The 21,389-nt window shown below is 32.5% G+C and overlaps 1 protein-coding gene across 1 annotated transcript in view; it reads right to left on the bottom strand.

The window, feature by feature from the left end:
• The window catches only part of LOC114327511 (vacuolar protein sorting-associated protein 11 homolog), a 91,833-nt gene that overhangs the window by 24,328 nt on the left and 46,116 nt on the right, over positions 1-21,389 (bottom strand). Inside the window, exons 10-11 of the mRNA XM_028276150.2 lie at positions 12,988-13,315; positions 2,327-2,468 (exon numbers count right to left, since the gene is read on the bottom strand). Of these exons, the coding sequence (XP_028131951.1) occupies positions 2,327-2,468; positions 12,988-13,315 (470 nt within the window). The remainder of the gene's footprint in view (positions 1-2,326; positions 2,469-12,987; positions 13,316-21,389) is intronic.

Consider the following 21,389-nt stretch of genomic DNA (forward strand, 5'->3'; position numbering starts at 1 on the left):
GGTTTGAGTACACGAGTAAATAGTACTTGTAGGAAGGAATTGGTTAGATGAATAAAAAAGAACAACTTTGTGATTTGTGATTATTTAAAAGAATAATAATTTATTAACGAATTATTACAGGACGCACATACTACAACATTGTCACAATAATTGAAATATCATTGAGATACATTAGAGATACATTAGAGAGTAAGAGAATATGAAGTATGTTCAGTATGACTTAGATGTTAGATGAAAAGAGAGACACGAAATAGAGGATAACAAAAGAGGGCGCCAAACAAGTTTTTAACGGGGAAAACAGGAAAAACAAATAGAGAAGATAATTATTAATGAAATATTAAAGAAAATAAAATAAATTAATTATTTAAAAATAAAATAGGAAATATGTGACGTTTGTAACGTTACAACATATACTTATAAAAAAAGATACTTTTCGTGCTTTTGCATTTAGGAATCATTGTCGGAATGTCTTCGAACGAATCAAAAGATTGCCGCTCGTCCGATGGACGCATAGCCGGGCGAGCGGCAATCTATAAATCGCGCTTAAGTGCCAATGTAATTTTTCATTAATCGTTTTAAAGCATATTTTATGTTAAAACAAAGTAAAGGACCCGCTCTTTGGCGTTCGGCGCCCCCAACATCCCGGCGCCCGTGTGCACCGCACACCCTGAACAATAGGTAAAGCCGCCTCTGTTCACAACACTATTAAATCCAAGGGCCTAACACGAACATCTAGTTTAAGAGCGTTTAAATCCCAACGACTTAGATGAGCTGGACATGACCATAGGCTCCATAATAACCGCCTTGCCAAGTTAATCTGGGAAGAAGTCCTGATAGGAAGAAGGTCCTTAGAATATCCACAAATTAGATGGAGAGATAATATATGATCAGTTTTAAGAACAATGAGGCTACTCACTGACTCAACTCTCATGGACGACCGTTCGAGATGGAAGCGAGTTGAGCAGTCAGCCAAGACTCACCCCGGGTTGTTGTGCTACGAGAAGAAGAAGCAGGTTTTAATTCTTGAAGTCAAGGGCAACTTTTTTAAAAAGTAAGATAATCCGTCAACACCGTAGATTTTGAGAGAATTGTATTATCACTTAGTTTTGCCTCTTTCAATACAAATCTAATTACTCTCTTATGATATACACAAGATATACTTCGCAAGGTTGCAGAATATAGCCATTTCCACTGGTTAATTTGGTAAGCAGAATCACTGCCGTGAAGTTATTAAAATTAGAGAACTTAGCAGTGTTGCCAATATAAAAAATCTTTCGGCCTGTTCATAGCCACCTTTACTTAACAAGCCATGAAGTTGAAACTTGGCAACATCTAATGGTAGACCGGTTAGTCTGTCAGTTCTCATTTGTTTGTATACAATATTCACCAAATTTACAGAGAAACTGAAAGATTTTACAATATTTCGTGCTACAAATTATAAAGAGCTTTAAAAGGTATGTTATTAAGATGATTCTAGTTCAAACAGCTTGTTTTTTACAGTAAAGGAGAGAGAACTGGAGCAGATTACTATGATTATTTGCAAAGGGGTGGTTTGTGCTTAGCAACGGATTCAGTAAAATTTATTTATTATCACCTTTGTTCTACATTTGAATTTATTATTAACAATCCCAATCTTAAAAAATTATTTTTACAAAACAGTTATTGTCACCTGATGTTATTATGATCTTTGGTAATGAAAAGTTTACAACAGCATGAAGGATTTCACTTAAATTTTGAATTTTAGTATGAATGTGGGGAAAATGCCTTCAAAGTTTATTCTGCTGTTATAAAAATTATGTGTAATATTGTTTTAAATAATTATACAAAAATAGCAGCCATCAACGTAATGAATCTTCAAAAAAGTATAAAAAGAAAAATAACGATAAGGGCGATAACAAAAAAGAAAGTTATCTACTCCAAACCCCAACAATGCACATCAAACATTGTGAGCAATTGTTTTCATAGTTATTTCTAGCGATATTTTGTATATATTTTAAAATAAGATATTATTTATTTAAAATAAAGTATTTTACACATATTCGTGTCATTGTTTGTTTTTTTGTATAATAAACGTTACTTACAAGGAATTACTTTTAATTTGATTTTGTAAAAGCTTCTAATTAATATATTTTCCTGTTTGACTCAAAAAATACTATAAATTTTACTTGAATTTGTACTTTAAAATCGTGGTTTCGAAAGCGGTAGTCCGAAAGTCAGAATACCGACGTCATCAATTGCGACGTTGCCTTTTTCTCTTCATGGCTTGTAAAGTAAAGGTGGCTGTGGCCTGTTCCATAAAATGTGTATTCCATAAAATGTGAAATACCTCGGTTAGTAAGTCCAAGGAAGGCTTTGTACTTTCTCTAACGCAGGACCAGAGAGCTTGCACCCATAATGTGGGTTCTTGGTGTCCAAATCTTCTGCAGCAGGCTAATACTGAATTCGAATCATTTTGACTAATGTGGTACCTAAAATAATTTAGTGTAATAGCTATGTAACCTAAATACGCTGTATACAGTGATGAGTGTCCTAGGAACCAAAATAACACCAAAGATGGAAAACGATTAAGTTGTAAAATAGTACGAGATAAAGCTAGTTCTTATACGTGACTAGTTCACAATTATACGTATGCCGTCGAAAAACATTATATTTTAATTTCCAATGTTAAAACAAATAATTGAATAAATTAAGACAGACGCTAGTAAAAACATTAATAAGTAGCCATTTTAATTATGAATCAAACTAATAATAAAAATAGCTCAACTAAAAAATTTTACTAAACGTCATACATATAATTATGACCTAAGTCAACTATAGACGCAGAGCTATAGCCGAAAAATCATCGTCATAAGTAATATGGAGTTTTTCCTGTGAAATGTGTCCATTGTATATTGACAATTATGACCCCTTTCAGGCTGATACCTCAGTGGATACAGGAAGTAGCAATAAGGAATGAAAGGGGAAAGTTAGTGCAGTCATTAAAGGTTTTCACCTCCTGTTTTGTTAATCCTCCATCGATTTGCATGCAAATTGGTGACTAGTTAGAGCATACCTCAAGAAATAAAACTGATTTGGTGCCAACTTGCACTTTTACCCTGTAGTGAATACCACCCCTTCCCGCGGGTGAAAACAATTTTATTAAAAATAACCCCACAAATCGATAGAGGGACAAATTTTAAGTAAAATTTGTTATATCATGTTATTAAAATAAATCAATACTTTTTGAGTTATTAAAGATCAAAGATTTGTCTATTTAAGAGCATATGCGTAAAGTTGCGGATGATAAAAAGAAAATATTAATTAATTGTATGTTAGTAAAATATTATTTTTATATTATTTCGATATTTCATTGAATTTTTTCTATCAATATAAACTGAATATGTATAGAAACTGGGGGTGTCCAATAATGGGTACATTTGACATATTCGAATACACTTTTGCTAAATTTATAATATCGAAATAGTTATTAGATTTTATATATTTAATTTAAGAAAGAACTAGAGATTTGACTTTTCATAAAAACTGCTTTTTATTTATTCAACAACTTCAACTATCTTTTTTTTTTTATCAACAACAACCTACTTAAAAACATTTTAAATAACAACCTAAAGGGTGGTTTATATGAACATTACAAAAACATATTCCAATACTCCCACCTTTTTGTTAAGTTGTTCAACCCATAAACAAACCATTTAAATAAAAAAATATATAAATGTCCACTTTATTGCACTCTGATTGTCTATCTCTTACTTGTCCAGTTTCCAAAACGTAGTCAGTGGTGGAACGACGAGTTTCTATATCACCTGCATAATCTGCGTCACTGTATCCATGCATGTTAACTTCATTGTATTTGTAGTAACAATAACTCATGCCATAATTATAGCGGCTGATTACTCCCACCGCATGTGCAATGTCAGGTCTTGACTCCACGACCAAACACAATAATGAACCTATTCCCTGTCTACATGGCATTTTATTTTCTAACATCCTCTTATTTGACTCACCTGTTAAGTCAGCACTTACATCTTCTAGTGTACTTACAGGATTTGCATTTTGTTGACCAAATCTATCTATTATTAGTTTTGTGTAACTTGCTTGACTTAACATTGTACCAGTCTCTAAGTTTCTTGTAATTTCTAGTCCGACGAAATAGTTCCCAACCGTCACGGTCACTTTAAAACATTCTTTTATCATGCACAAAACTGTCTCTATTGCTAATTTTTTCTCAGAAAGTAACAAACCATCATCAACGTAAATGATTAAGATCACTTTAATATTGTCTACATGTCCAGTATAAACACACTGATTAGCTGATGATTTTTGAAAACCGTAGTTAGCCAAAAACGAGTGGAATTTTCGATTCCAACACCGTGGTGATTGTTTTAAACCGTACAACGACTTATCTAACTTGCACACTAGTCCGGGTTCACACTTTAGCCCCTGAGGTGGTGACATAAAAATGTCTTCGTCAAGATGTCCATATAAAAATGCTGTTTTTATATCGAACTGCATGATTTCATAGTCATTTATTGTGGCTAGAGCTAACAAGATTCTTATGGAGTCATACCTTGTTGTTGGTGCAAAAATTTCATTGTAATCTATTCCTTCTTTTTGGGCATATCCTTTAGCACACAATCTAGCCTTATATCTTTCTATTGAGCCATCTGGATGTCTCTTGACTTTGAACACCCATTTTGAGTCTATAATGTTTTTATTGTCTGGCTTCTTAACCATAGTCCATGTTTCATTTTTCAATAGTGCATCAAACTCTTCATTTATGGCAATTTTCCATTTTTCTTTGTCACTACTTGACACTGCTTCTTCATATGTCTGTGGTATATCAACTTCAGTAAAATTTACCTCAAAATCATTTAATCTGACTGGCAAACGTATATGTCGTTGTGGTCTCAAGTTGATATTATCATCATGTTGTAAAACTTCTGTTTCATTATTAACGTTTATTTGTTCTTCTTCTTGTCTCTCTTCAAGTTCATTTTCTTGTATTTCAAAAATTGTCACATCATCTTCTGCTGCTACCTTGATCATATTGTCTTTCTTTGCACTGTACATTTTCTCATTGAAAAACACATTTCTAGATATCACTATTTTCTGTGTTGTTGGGTTGAATAATCTATAATTTGTGGAGTTTTTGTCATATCCAACAAATATAACCTTCTGACTCTTTGCCTCTAGTTTCCTTCTTTTCTGGTCAGGAATATGTACATATGCATCACACCCAAACACTTTCATGTGGTCAAGTACATGTTTCTGCCCTGTCCACTGTTCATAAGCTGTAGAACCTGGTGTCTGTTTGCTTGTAATTCTGTTGCAAATGTAGATGGCAGTATTAACTGCCTCTGCCCATAGTCTCTTATCTACTCCAGATTGGTATAACATACATTGAACCATTTCTACAATTAATCTGTTATCTCGCTCAGATCTGCCATTTTGCTCTGGAGTGTATGGTGCTGTGGTTTCTGACTCTATACCTTCTTGTTCTAAATACTCTTTGAAAGCATTATTTGTATACTCAGTACCATTATCTGTATGCAGTTTTTCAACAGAATAGCCATACTTTGCCTTAATTTTTCTATTATATACTTTGAAACAATCTAGTACATCTGCTTTATGTCGAATAAAATATGCTACTCTATACCCGGTGTACTCATCTTTGAATGTTACAAAGTAACGTGCTCCTCGTACAGATTCAGTTTGCATAGGTCCACAAACATCACTGAATATTCTTTTTCCAGGAGGTAACTTAGTGTGTGGTCTCTCTTTAAAAGTCTTCTTATGTTGCTTTCCAATCAAACAACCTTCACACACAAAATCTTGTTTCTTTTCTGTAACACCTTTGATTAAGTACATTTTTACCATTTCTTCTAAATATTTCTTATTAACATGTCCCAGTCTTTCATGCCATATCTTTAAATCATCTACTGAAGTCACACATGCATTATATATTATTGTGCGAAACATCATTTTATATGTGTTGTTTCTATCCTTTATACCAACTGCTGCTAGATTCTCATTTTCATTTACTTTGGCTTCATTGTTAATCTTAATTACACTCATACCTTTGTTTATCAAAACACCTTCTGAAAATAAATTCTTTCTCAACTGTGGGATATATAGCACATCATTTATAGTGGATTTAAACCATTGTCCATTGATTAACTTCTCTATTTTAATAGTTCCCTTACCTTGTACTGGTAGTGTTTGATTATTGCCAAGTGATACCTGTGATATAAAAGTTCTGTCAATATTAAAAAAATATTCTTCCCTGTAACACATATGTGCTGATGCACCACTGTCCATAATCCAATCATCACTTGTATCCACTTTTTCTAGCTGTTTTTCTTCTATGTTGAATGCACTCTCATTATTAACATTATAATATGCGCTACTCGAAGAACCACCTTGCTGATTTTCTGTAGAGTTGCCAGCTTGTGCTCTGTCATTCTTTTTGTAACCTTTTCTGTAGTTACTAAAGCCAGCTCTGCCTCGATTATGACTTCTATATGACCTGCTACTACTGTTTTCTTGTTCATTCTTTTTCTCTCTGCAAAATTTGACAATGTGCCCCCGCTTTCTACATTCAAAACATATTACACCCCTTTCTTGACCTTTCTGATCATATTTTCCTTTGAATGACATTGTTGCCAGTGCTTGTTCTGTCTCTTCATATGCAGTTAAGTTCATTTCTTCATCTAACAGTCTTGCGGTAAGGTTACCTATAGTTTGTTTAGCACTGTCTACGGACAACCATGCCTGTCTAACATTTCTGTACTTTTGGGGCAATGTACTCAGTATTTTTGTCATAATAGCAATATCACTCACATCATCACCTGCTTCTTTAATTTGCTTAGCAAGATTCTGCACTTTTGCTATGTGTTGAGCGATAGTATCTAGGCTACTCATCTTATATTGATGAAACCGTTCATGCAACATCATTTTATTTGATTCTGATTTCTGCTCATAAATAGACTCAAAGGTCTCCATAATCTCTTTAGCAGTATTACAACTTTCAATCAAAGTAATCTGATTTAAACTCACTGCAGATGTTAAAGTGAACATAGCCTGGGCATCCTTTTTAAACCATGCCTGTAATTCGTCTCCTGCTACTTCTGGTTTGATTAACGAGCCATCAATAACTCCATATATACCTTTGGCTCTTAAGGCACATTTCAGTTGGAACTTCCACTGTTGAAAGTTAACGCCATCAAATTTACCTCCTGTGGATATATCTATTTTGTCGCCCATTATTATTTATTTTGCTTCAAATTTCCGGCGACACACGCCACTCTAGTTCTTTCTTTCACTGGGTCTAGTTCTTTCTTTCAAACCCTATTATACTTCGGACACACCGGCAAAGTCTTTAAATATACTTTCTTGCTTTTTTTTTTTTCGGACACACCGATACTTTAAACTAAATATATATGCAGTAGTTAAGTATAATCTGGGGCCACATAACCTATTAGATTTTATATATTTAATTTAAGAAAGAACTAGAGATTGGACTTTTCATAAAAACTGCTTTTTATTTATTCAACAACTTCAACTATCTTTTTTTTTTATCAACAACAACCTACTTAAAAACATTTTAAATAACAACCTAAAGGGTGGTTTATATGAACATTACAAAAACATATTCCAATAATAATATAAAAATAATATTTTACTAACATACAATTAATTAATATGTTCTTTTTATCACCCGTAACTTCACGCATGTGCTCTTAAACAGACAAATCTTTGATCTTTAATAACTCAAAAAGTATTGATTTATTTTAATAACATGACATAACAAATTTTACTTATAATTTGTCCCTCTATCGATTTGTGGGGTTATTTTTAATAAAATAGTTTTCACCAAAGTGCAAAGTGCAAGTTGGCACTAAATCATTTTTATTTCTTGGGGTATGCTCTAGCTAGTCACCAATTTTCATGCAAATCGATGGAGATTTAACAAAATAGGAGGTGAAAACCTTTAAAGACTACACTAATTTCCCCCTTTCATCCCTTATTGCTACTTCCTGTATCCACTGAGGTGTCAGCCTGAAAGGGGTCATAATTATCAATATACAATGGACACATTTCATATGCCAAACTCCATATTACTTATGACGATGATTTTTCGGCTCTAGCTCTTACGACTACTAGGTCCTAAGCTAACGTCTAAACATGGGAAACTATCATGTAATATAATGTATATTTATAAGTATATAACTATAATTTTCCACCCCTACTAGTTTCATCTCTTTTTATTTCACAATGTATTATGCCTATCTTTGCGTTATTTTGCCAGTTTTTAGCGCACTCATCACTGTATACTGCTAACTAAAGTACTAAATAGTATACTAAACGAACAGTAGTAGTACTTTGCGTTCTTTAACAAGATAATTAATGATATCATGGTGTACATAAAAGTAATCGATTTTATTAAAAATTAAAAACAGCTTATGTTTCATTTCAGTTTAGAGATGATCCACCATCCCCATACGTACGTTTCTGTTTCTCCAGACGTCTTCAGTGGGGCTACATGAACACCTCTGAATCGAAACGAAACCAAACCACGTATTTAAGCAGAATTTCAAAAATAATTCTGCGTATCGAACGCTGTAGCAATAGCGACATCTATTAGAGAGAAATGAGAAGATTCTCGTGAAACACTTTTCTAGTATGGTGTTCCACGGATGTTACCAGAAAGGTGTTCCACGAGAATTTTCAGATTTATTGTTTAGATCTGGGACTTCTCATTTCTCTCTAATAGATGTCGCTACCGCTGCAGCTTCCGATACGCAGAATTATTTTCATAATTATGCTTAAATAGGCGGCTTGGTTTCGTTTCGATTCAGAGGTGTTCATGTATAGACTAAGAGCCGCTATAGGTGAAATTGGCTAACCATTTTAGGCACGATAAGACCCTATAACTTAAATAGTACAACCTAAAAGAAAACGTATGAACACTGTGCCGTCACTTTTTAGTGGCACATGCGTCGGCACTAGCGCATCAAACTTTCCACTTATGGTAGGGATAAATAAAGTAAAAGGTACCTTCGCTCACTCCCAGAATTCAATTTTTTTTTTCATTTTTTACGTTCTATGTGACTAAGCAATTAGACTCAGCGTAATTTTAACCCGCCACTTCCTTCCCCCACTATCAAAAACATCATTTTTCGATTTTATTTTTTTTTAGGCGGAATGCAATCAATTTTTAAATTTCAAAAAATTCATAGTTGAGGCTTTTACAAAACATGTCTATTTTTTATAGATCCGTAGGTTAAGTGTACATAACCTCAAAAAATTAAAAAAAAATTTTTGGAAAAAAGCGTATAACTTATTTTGGAGGATTACGTTATGTAATTTATCAAACACTATGTTTTTAATTTTTTTCAGTAAGATCCGCCACCTTCAAAAATCCAAAAAACTGTTTTTTTTTGGGTTTTTGGGCATTTTCCCTAGTTTATAGACTTCAAAATAGATCAAATCAATGTATCTTTATATGTTATATAAAATTTAAAGTGAAGGAGTCCTTTGGAACATTTAAAAATGGGAGAAACACGTTCAACCCCCCAAAAACCCCATAAAAAAAGTTTTTTGGATTTTTGAATGTAGCGAACCTTACGGAAAAATCTGAAAAAAATTAAAAACATAGTGTTTGATCAAATACACAAAAAAAATTAGACCTCCAGCCACCTCAAAAAAACCCCGAACAGGGAGAAGTTGGTTTTTTGCGGTTTTCCAACTTTATTGCACAATTATACCTGCTCGCCCTAAGAAAATAGCCGCAACTATTTTCTACCACTTGAACGCTCACTGTCCACGCAATGTCTAAAACCACCTCCTGACCGCCGACGCAGAATGCAGGCTTGTCTGTCCATTGTACAATAGTTTCTAGGGAGCTTGGTCGAGGGCAAAGCACGGACAGTACACACACATGTCAATGGTACCAACACCAATTCCAAACTTTCTCTTCTGATCTCTGATAGTCGGCTGAACCACCACGTCTGGCAACACACAGGCCTCACCACACCTTGCCCCAGTGTTTTTTCGGACTGTTGCTTTTTCTGCCATACTAACAAAATTCAACGCATACCCTGAAGAGGACAAAATCCTAAACAGGGACAACTCAATGAAATCCTTCCAAATAAAGTAATCCTTTATCCTCCCACAAAACCTACATTGAGTTCAGTTCCAAAAAAATTATACGCTTTTTTCAAAAACTTTTTTTAAAGTTTTTTGAGGTTATGTACACTCAACCTACGTATCTATAAAAATAGACATGTTTTGTAAAAGCCTCAACTATGTCTATGAATTTTTTGAAATTTTAAAATTGATTTCATCCCACCTTAAAAAAATAAAAACGAAAAATGAAGTTTTTGATGGTGGGAGAAGGGGGTGGTGGGTTAAAATTACGCTATGTTTTATTATTTAATCACATAGAACTTAAAAAAATGAAAAAATTTAATTCTGGGAGTGAGGAAGGGTACCTATTAATTTATTTATCCCTTCCATAATTGGAAAGTTTGATACGATAATGTCGACGCATGTGCCACTAAAAAGTAACGGCAGTGTTCATACGTTTTCTTTTAGGTTCTACTATTTAAGTTATAGGGTCTTATCGTGCCTAAAATAATTAGCAAATTTCACCTATACCGTCTCCTAATCTAGTAGCCCCACTGAAGAGGCCTGGAGAGAAACGGACGTATAGGGATGGTGGATCATTTCTGAACTGAAATGAGACAAGCTGTTTTTAATTTTCCATTTTACTCATATTTTGAGTACACGGAATCAACTTTCGTTGGAATTTTTCCTAGACGAATAGACGGAATGTGACTGCATATTGTAGAATCCCTTTCGTCTCCTTTATTCGTCGTCTCGTTGTCTTATAAATTGTAAATGCAGAGAATAAGGACGTTACCAGAAAGGGGTTCCAAGAGAATTTTCAGATTTATTGTTGATCTGGGACTTCTCATTTCTCTCTTAATTAATTTTAATAGATTCAAATTGGAGTTCGAAATCTTATGTTCAATTATTAACCGATCGTAAAAGGCTGTTGAAAGACGTCTCAAAAACATTATCTAAGGTAGTGAGTAATATAGTTGGTTTTCTGGGGAGAAATGTCTTAAATTTCAACGTCAAATTATAACCGTCATAAAAATGTCGAAGAATTTGTAAGTTATTTTTTATTAGTAGTGAAAATGTTTAAATTATAATTGAAAAATTGATGAATATTTATTAATTATGTTTTATTTGGCTATGAAACTTCATTTTAGCGATACAGTGAACGAATTGAAATAAACATATTCAGCCAAGCAATCAAACAAAAGAATTGAGATCTTTGAAACTGTAAATGTGGCGCTAAAAGAAATACTACTGTTTGTTGACTATCCGCTGTCAGCACGTTGGTAGAGGGGATACTTAAAAATTCGTGAGCGCCAGTAGTGACAAATAAGTGAACTTAGGTTGGAGATTTGACATAAATGTCGAAATTGTTTAAGGGGATGGGTACGTATTTTCGGCTGCAATGCTATTCAAATGGGGATTCATTTTTTTCGAACCTGAGAAAACTAATAAGTATTTTTGAAAAATTTAAACGCAGAATGAAAGATTACGATCTTACCGAGGGCAGAAAGTCCCTGAACACTTCTATAATGTTTATTTTAATAAGTTAAAGGGGTGAAAAACTAAGAGAAAATGTAGTGCGATTTTTAATTTCAAATATCTCATTCAAAAGTTTTTATTTATTCTAAGGGACTTTTGGCCCTCGATAATAATTTAGTCTTACATTCTGCGTTTAAATTTTTAAAAAATATTTATTAGTTTTTTCAGGATTCGAAAAAAATGGACACCATGTCCGTGGTGATATTTTCCAAATCGAACATTCGCTATCTTTGTCATACAACGCACTGAGTCAAATAGAATATGATGACAAGACAGTGACAGTTTTAAATATTTGACATGGCATCGGGAATATTTTGAATTGTTGATTAAATAATATTGATAGTGTATTTGATAAATAATTGATTTAAGACGTGAACTTAATAAAAAGTTATTTATTGTTTATTATTTATGGAAGATCCAAGCAGAGAATACATCAGGATATATTCTGTGACCCAAGTATTCTGTTGTTAAAGATGTTCAAAATTGTAAGCGTTCCATAGTAACAATATATTATTAAAAAATCACTTTAACACTTTTCCTCTTTTCTCGATTGAGTATTAGTTTTTGTTGTACATATAAATTATTACAATCACTGAATACATAGTTAATGAAAAAATTATCACATTTATTAACTGAATTAATAATTTGCAATTATACAAATAACAGTTATCCCAGAACATTCAAAAGCCATCTCTTTAAAGTTAATGATGACATTGTCAAGTAGAATGGCATTCTAGTAATGTTTACATATCCATACGAGTGTGAATTTTACTACACGTAATTTGCCGTGTAAAGACAGAAAACGTAGGGATGGCCGTAAAATATTTGCGAATTATGTACCGATGGCTTTAATTTAAAACATTGAAATTAAAACCATTAATAGGAAAAATATAAGTTGGCCAAAGCTGTGGCTTATATCTTTACCTTAAATATACCTACGTTTTAAATACTGAAATATGGTTTTTTAACATTTTATATTATAATTAATCTATTAATCTAAGCGCCATCTACACGATGGTTGTGACAGTATCGGAAGAAAAAAAGAAGGAAACTAATATTCGCAGTCAAAATAATAAGCAAAATCTTAAAAAAATAATCATAATGAATAATAAATTTTGTATGTACTTATTGATTAACCATCCACTGATTAACCATCGATTACAATCTAATTGCTTCTTTGCGGTGTAAATATTACACGATAAAAATTAAATAATAAGTTTGAAATTTCCAACCGAAGTTGCACTAGTAATCCGCTAGTTGGCGATACCAGCGAAGCTCACAGCGAATATTGGAGTATTTTAACATTGCTGAATAACTGACCTTAAAATTTGTTGATATAGTTTCTGTTCCTCATACAAATACAAAATTCCTTCCCTAAAAGAATGCATATGACAAACAACTAAAGCTTGAGATTTGTCATATTTAACATCGGGATTTTGCATCAGTTTTAAAATCTTTTGAGATAATTTATTTTTATCCGCAATGTTTTCCAAACTTGCCCATACATGTAAATAATGTTCGAGTAATGTATTATACACTGGCATACTGAGGAGAACGTCCTCATTAATTAAATATTCTAAAAATTCAACTAATCGTTCGGAATGGTTCAGGAACAAATGAATAAAGTCTTCTGGATCTGCTCTGCTCTCTGAAACGAATATAATTTTAAAAAATTGTAGCATTTTTTACACTCTGTACATCATAAATATTCTCAACGAGAATAAACATCATCTAAATGTTTATTTATATATCCAGCTTAAGATTCAACGTCGAAGAATATTGCGTTTGAATTAAATCGTTCATTGATAAAAGGCGATGAAGCGGTAAATTTTTCATGTTATGGACCAAGAGGTCCATAACGTCGGGAAAACGGTCATTTTAAGACACTTGGTTTTTTAATATATTATTCCCTTTGCTTCCTCGAACATCTTACCGGCCATCTGGCTACTGAGACAGGTTGCGTTCATTACTGCGCAGCGCACCTATACAGGTAAATATGTCGAATTTAAAATTATTTTAAGACGGAAAATTTTTTTCCATTACTTTTTAAACATTATTAGAAATATGAATTATAATTGCCAGGCATTTCTGTGGTTGCTAAATATGCGCCAGACGCTATTTTTTATAAATAATAATTGAAAAATTTAAATCATTTTAGTATGGCTGAAATTTTAATATTATATTATTTACACATAAATAAACGCAAAATTAATTTGCCAGGCATTAATTCGGTTGCATTCACCAGCTAGATGGATTTAAAATCATAAAAATAATGTGTATTTTCAGCAAAACGATCGCTGGTTGGGTTAAGAAATAAGACAAACAAAAGATACGACAATTTCGGGGGTGCGTGTTGTCCGCACATGTATTAAGATGGATCAGTCACAATTCACAGTGAGTTAACAATTCTTGTCGAGTTTCTATTTAGTGAAAAATAATTGTGATACAATATAATGGCAAATAAAATACAATGTGTGTTTTGCAAGGAAAAAAACGAGAATGTAATAACTTTTGTGGATGAAAAACTGTTAAAGTGTAAAGAAGTTTTGAGTGCGCGTATTAAATACAATTTAAAATATAATAATGTACAGTTACCGGACCAAGTGAATACCACTGATACCATAAAAAATGTTACAATTCTTTTGCAGCCTTAATGGCTAAGTATCGTAACATATCTGATATTAATTCAGTTTTGTCAAATCTTCGTCATACATCAAGTTCTTCGCTGTCAAGTGTGAGTGATACTGTTTTAGATAGTGATGAATTTTCCAATTTATCGTCGACAGGTTTTCCTGGTACATCTAGTTCTAAGACATTATTACCAAATACTTCAATTAATGTAAGTGAAAGAGTAGCATATGACGAGGCTTCTTCAAGTTCATGTACCAATTCAAATGTCCAAGAAACAAACTTTTGTCCTGAAATCCCGCCGATTGATGATGATCAGTCAACAGACACAGGTAATAAAAGAATATGTTTTTATTGTGGAAAAGATCGAAAACAATTGAAGTGTAAGAAATAAATTTTACATTCCTGTAATGATGTTAAGATATATGATAAAATAACAGCATTTAGCTGCATTCAGCAACCACAGAAATGTCTGGCAATTATAATTCATGTTTCTAATAATGTTTAAAAAGTAATGACAAAAAATTTTTCGACTTAAACTAATTTTAAATATATTTACCTGTATCTTTTGTTTGTCTTATTTCTTAACACAGCCAGCGATCGTTTTGCTGAAAATATATATCATTTTAAACGATTTTAAATCCATCTGGCTGATGACTGCAACCTAGTTAATGTCTGACAAATTAATTTTGCATTTATTTATGTGTAAATAATATAATATTAAAATTTCAGCCATACTAAAATTATTTAAATTTTTCAATTATTATATATAAAAAATAGCGTCTGGCGCGCATTTGGCAACCACAGAAATGTCTGGCAATTATAATTCATGTTTTTAATAATGTTTAAAAAGTAATGACAAAAAAATTTTTCGTCTTAAACTAATTTTAAATCTGTATCTTTTGTTTGTCTTATTTCTTAACACAGACAGCGATCGTTTTGCTGAAAATATATATATCATTTTAAACGATTTTAAATCCATCTGGCTGATGATTGCAACCGAGTTAATGTCTGACAAATTAATTTTGCATTTATTTATGTGTTAATAATATAATATTAAAATTTCAGCCATACTAAAATGTTTTAAAATTTTCAATTATTATTTATAAAAAATAGCGTCTGGCGCGCATTTAGCAACCACAGAAATGTCTGGCAATTACATTTCATGTTTCTAAAAATGTTTAAAAAGTAATGACAAAAAATTTTTCCGTCTTAAACTAATTTTAAATATATTTACCTGTATCTTTTGTTTGTCTTATTTCTTAACACAGCCAGTGATCCTTTTGCTGAAAATATATATAATTTTAAACGACTTTAAATCCATCTGGCTGATGACTGCAACCGAGTTAATGTCTGACAAATTAATTTTACATTTATTTATGTGTTAATAATATAATATTAAAATTACACACATACTAAAATTATTTAAATTTTTCTATTATTATTTATAGTAAATAGCGTCTGGCGCGCATTTAGCAACCACAGAAATGTCTGGCAATTATAATTCATGTTTCTAATAATGTTTACAAAGTAATGACAAAAAAATGTTTCGTCTTAAACTAATTTTAAATATATTTACCTGTATCTTTTGTTTGTCTTAATTCTTAACACAGCCAGCGATCGTTTTGCTGAAAATATATATCATTTTAAACGATTTTAAATGCATCTGGCTGATGACTGCAACCGAGTTAATGTCTGGCAAATTAATTTTGCATTTATTTATGTGTAAATAATATAATATTAAAATTTCAGCCATACTAAAATGATTAAAATTTTTCAATTAATATTTATAAAAAATAGCGTCTAAAAAATGGCAAAAAAAAATTTCGTCTTAAAATAATTTTAAATTCGATACATTTACCTGTAAAGGTGTGCTGCGCGGTAATGAACGCAACCTGTTTCAGTAGCCAGATGGCCGGGAAGGTGTTCGCGGTTGCATAGGAAATAATATATTAAAGAATCAGCTGTCTTAAAATACTTTCTCGAAAACGTTGATAGCCCTTAGAGTATACCGTCTGGCGCGCATTTAGCAACCACAGAAATGTCTGGCAATTATAATTCATATTTCTAATAATGTTTAAAAAGTAATGGCAAAAAAATTTTTCGTCTTAAAATAATTTTAAATTCGATATATTTACCTGTACAGGTGCGCTGCGCAGTAATGAACGCAACCTGTCTCAGTAGCCAGATGGCCGGTAAGGTGTTCGAGGATGCGTAGGGAATAATATATTAAAGAATCAGCTGTCTTAAAATAGTTTCTCGAAAACGTTGCTAGCTCTTAGACCATTAGCAATGAGTTAACATGATCCTCAAGATTGCAGCTCAAGAGGCAAGTTAGCAAAACGCCGGCAAAAGCCATATGGACTTCAAACGACAAACAAAGCCGACGATTCCACTAGTATATTCCTATATTAGAAAAACGTTTGATTATAGCGGTTCTAAATAGTCCTAAGAATATTTTATCCGTTCACGAGATTCGTCGTATACCCATCCCTCTGCTTACTTTTAATGCGCTTTGCATGTAGAATGTGGTATTTATCGTTTCTCGTCACATGGTCAAAATATGAGAGTTTTCTATGTGTTACTCTGCAGATCAGCTTTTGGTCCTGTGGATGATGAGAGATATCTCATCCTTCGGTAACACCACACTTCGAATGGTGTTATTTTCTTACTGCTTGTTTCTGTAACAATCCATGCCTCTACTCCACATAAGAGAGTTAAGTACTAGACGTCTCACCATTATATCAAGACCCATTTACGCCATACAGGAGAGTTAAGTAATAGACGTCTAACCATTATACCAAGGCCCATATTACAAAGAACAGCTTTCATTTTATAAAACATACTTCTGACTTTCACAAATCTAACACAAACTTCTTCTCTACAGTGATCCAATTCTCATTTAAGTTGCACCCTAGATATGTGAAATTTTGGACTCTTTCTAGTTGCACATCGATTGTAAAGAAATGGTAGTTTACATTAGAGTTTTGGCTGATTATCATCGTTTTCGTCTTATAAAGATCATTCAGAAATTTATCTTTAAAAGTAATTTTGACTATAGGTTAATTAGCCTTTGAAGGCCTTCTACACTATCAGCAAGAAGAACACTATCATCAGTAAATTGAAAATTATTCAGCGTATCAAAAATGATTAATTTAGCAAATGACTAAATATTGAACAATAAAGGTGACAAAACAATCCTATCGAACTCCTCTTTGGATATTATTGAGTTAAACAGGTTTTGTATAGGTTCGATATAGTTATCTTCCAGTAATTTAAGGAACTCTGCTTGATTTTATCAGGACCCAGAGTTTTATTAGTTTTTATTCTTTGGATGGTTTTAGCTACTTCCGCTTTTGAGATAAGAGGGCTATCCTTCCTTCTCTACCTTAACATCTTCCTGTGATATTATGTTGCTGGATATGTTCTTTTCAGCTTTGTACCCTCTGTCTCCTCTGTTTTCCATATTATAGTGATGCCTTTTTATCTGTTTTCGAGGCTTATGTGGGCCCGAATGGTCGCCAACGTCCAATCAGGATATGGCACGGGAAGAACAAGAAGATAAAAAATGTTACCAGGAAAAATAAACATATTACGTAAACGTTACCAAGAAAAATAAACATATTAAAATAATTACAGACTACTGTTGGACACCTACCAAGAAGGTATAGTTCTAATGAAAAATTCAGCAGAAAATCGATAAAAATTATCTTTGATTCATAATAAACATGTGAATAAAAAAAATAAACATAACTAAACCTAAAACATAGGAATTGATGATATAAGGACATCCGAATTGCGACAAGTCTCTACTGAAATCAGACAGCCAGGGTAAAAGTCGGCAATGCGTCCACAGAGAGCATTGATATCAGAAAAGGCGTGCGTCAGAGATGTGTTCTCTCCCCTCTCCTTTTTAATATTTACTCCGAACAAATTTTTAAAAAAGCAGTGGATGAAGCAAACGAAAGCATAAAAATCAATGGAGAATTGACAAATAACATCCGATATGCGGACGATAGCAGTATCGATGAACTTCAGCAGCTTATGGACAGGGTACAAAGAGCGAGTGAAGAAAGAGGATTTAACCTAAAAGTAAATAAATCAAAATGGATGCTGGCCAGCAAAACACAAAAACCTGCCAGACAATTGAAAATAAAAAACCAATTAATTGAACACGTTGACTCGTATATATACCTTGGAACAGGTCGTCAACTCGAAATGGGATCAAACAACCGAAATAAGATATAGAATTGAAAAGGCCAGAGCAACATTTAACAACATGAGAAATATATTCACCCATTCCGACATATCTCTCCCACTAAAAATACGTCTGCTAAAATGCTATGTATTTCCAGTCTTGTTGTATGGCGCATTAATGATAAAGATGGAGGCATTCGAAATGTGGGTGTATCGACGTATCCTCAAAATATCCTGGACGACTCACACCACCAACGTAGAGGTATTGCGCCGAATGGGAAAACAAAAAGAAATCTCTTTCACAATTAAGAAACGGAAACATGAATACCTCGGTCATATTATGAGACATGATAAATATCATATACTCCAACTGATAATATAGGGTAAAATAGAAAGCAAACGCGGACCCGGAAGAAGAAGACACTCATGGCTTCAAAACTTACGTCAATGGTTTGGACTAACATCGATCGAATTATTCAGAAACGCCGCAAACAAAATTAAAATTGCTATGATGATAGCCAACGTCCGCAACGGACAAGGCACATGAAGAAGAAGAAGAAACCTTTAATTTCGTTGTATAGGAAAACCATCCCAGTTATAATACAAACAAGCTAAAAATGCAAGCATTATCATAACGAAACCTTTGTTTTTTTACGTATTTAAATTCATAATATTGAAAATTGCTATTATGAAAAGTTGTTTAGAATTAAAAACTATGTTTTAGTGTGCAATTTTTTCCTTATAATTTAACCCTTTCAGCTCCGCTTTAATTTTTTCAACCCTTAGCTCCTGTATACCTTATTTGGACGCGCGTACGCGTCACCGGAGCTGAAAGAGTTAAATATTGTGAACTATCTTCTTCTTCTTCTTTAAGTGCCATCTCCGCGACGGAGGTCGGCAATCATCATAGCTATTTATTTCGGGTGTAACAATCATACTGTGTTTTTTCCTTAAAGTTCGGAACACTCTGTGGAATATTATAGCATAGATAAAATATTGAAATTAAAACTCAATTGTAGCCTTAGGCTTTCTTAACATTTTCTTTTTTTATTCTTTTGCTTATGTTGGATAATAAAAAAGTTATTTACTTTAACAACTAGTCACGTTCTTCATCAATACAGGGTGTTTCTAAATAAGTGCGACAAACTTTAAGGGGTGATTCTGGATGAAAAAATAATGGCCGTTTTCTTTATAAACATGTCCACAAACGCTTCATTTCCGAGATACGAGATGTTGAATTTTTTCTTACAAAGTAACGGTTTATTTGTTGCTCTAAAACCGGTTGAGATATGCAAATGAAATTTGGTAGGTTTTAAGAGGTAGTTATTGAGCATTTTTTGACATACAATTAAGAATTTTATATTCACCATTGGCGTGCATAAAGGATGTATCTAAAATATTTATACCCGTATGCACGCCAATGGTGAATATAAAATTCTTATTTGTATGTCAAAAAATGCGCAATAACTACCTCTCAAAACCTACCAAATTTCATTTGGATATCTCAACCGGATTTAGAGCAACAAATAAAATGTCAGTTCGTAAGAAAAAATTCAACATCCCGTATCTCGGAAACGAAGCATTTGTGGACATATCTTTATAAAGCAAACGGTTATTATTTTTTCATCCAGAATCACCCCTTAAAGTTTGTCGCACTTATTTAGAAACACCCTGTATTGATGAAGAACGTGGCTAGTTGTTAAAGTACCTAACTTTTTTATTATCCAACATATGCAAATGAATAAAAAAGAAAATGTTAAGAAAGTCTAAGGCTACAATTGAGTTTTAATTTCAATATTTTATCTATGCTATAATATTCCACAGAGTGTTCCAAACTTTAAGGAAAGACACAGTATGATTGTTACACCCGGTATAAAATGACATTTACCTGTCTAGCAATAATATTAATACATTCAGATTCTGAAATAATAAAGCTATAAGCTACTAAAAAAATCATTCAAATCGGACAACTGGTTTAGGAAATTCGAGGCATCAAACGTGTATAACTCATCTAGTGACCTAAATTTTTTGCCCGCCAGTGTAATATGATGGTTGCATCTTAGATTTTAGACCATGCAGACTTTTTATGAAAAATAACTTTTCTTAGTAAAATGAATAATAAAAGAGTTATAAAGGAAAATGATGTTGGGTATCCGTAATTTGAGAAAAACTTTCATAGTTTTTAATTCCAAACAAATTTTAAATATTGTGAAAAATAAAGGTACTTACTCCTGAACGAAATTCATATTTTTTGACGTACACTTCGCGTCAAAAAAAACTGGTACGACTCTTATAACCGAAAATCGCGTTTTTCAAGTTGTGTAAGTTGATCTTGTCAAATGTGTCATTCTAATTTCAAGACAACGTTGCCAGTCATCTCAATTAAGTACCCATACATTGATTCGTGTTTTATTATAATTTATGAAAATATTTCAATTCAAAAATAATGATAGTTATAAATCTAGACATAACTTTAAGCGTGATTGGTTTCTCGTAAATTGTACTGTAAATACAAAACCCTATTGATTTGTGGGATACTAGAATAAACACCCGGGAAAAATAAAAATATTGATTTGAAATTAATACAATATATGAATAACTTTTACAGTGAACAAATGTGGAATTTAAATACATAAATGTATATTATGTGTTACAATTTGAAACTTCTAAAATATTAATATTTTGTCATAGCTCCATTATTATTAATCACTTCTTGTAATCTTCTGGGCACTGAGAAATAAATTTAGTTATAAATTTTCATCTTCGTCCAAGCTTTCCCAGGTTTTTTCAATGATGGTCAATTGGTAGTGAAAAAAATAATATGCTAAAACCTTTATACATTTTTAAACGTCACTTTTTTGTATTTAGATTTAGTGAAATTCCGTTATCTGTTATGG

Source organism: Diabrotica virgifera, chromosome 7 (genome assembly GCF_917563875.1).
Source record: "Diabrotica virgifera virgifera chromosome 7, PGI_DIABVI_V3a".
Taxonomy (NCBI): domain Eukaryota; kingdom Metazoa; phylum Arthropoda; class Insecta; order Coleoptera; family Chrysomelidae; genus Diabrotica; species Diabrotica virgifera.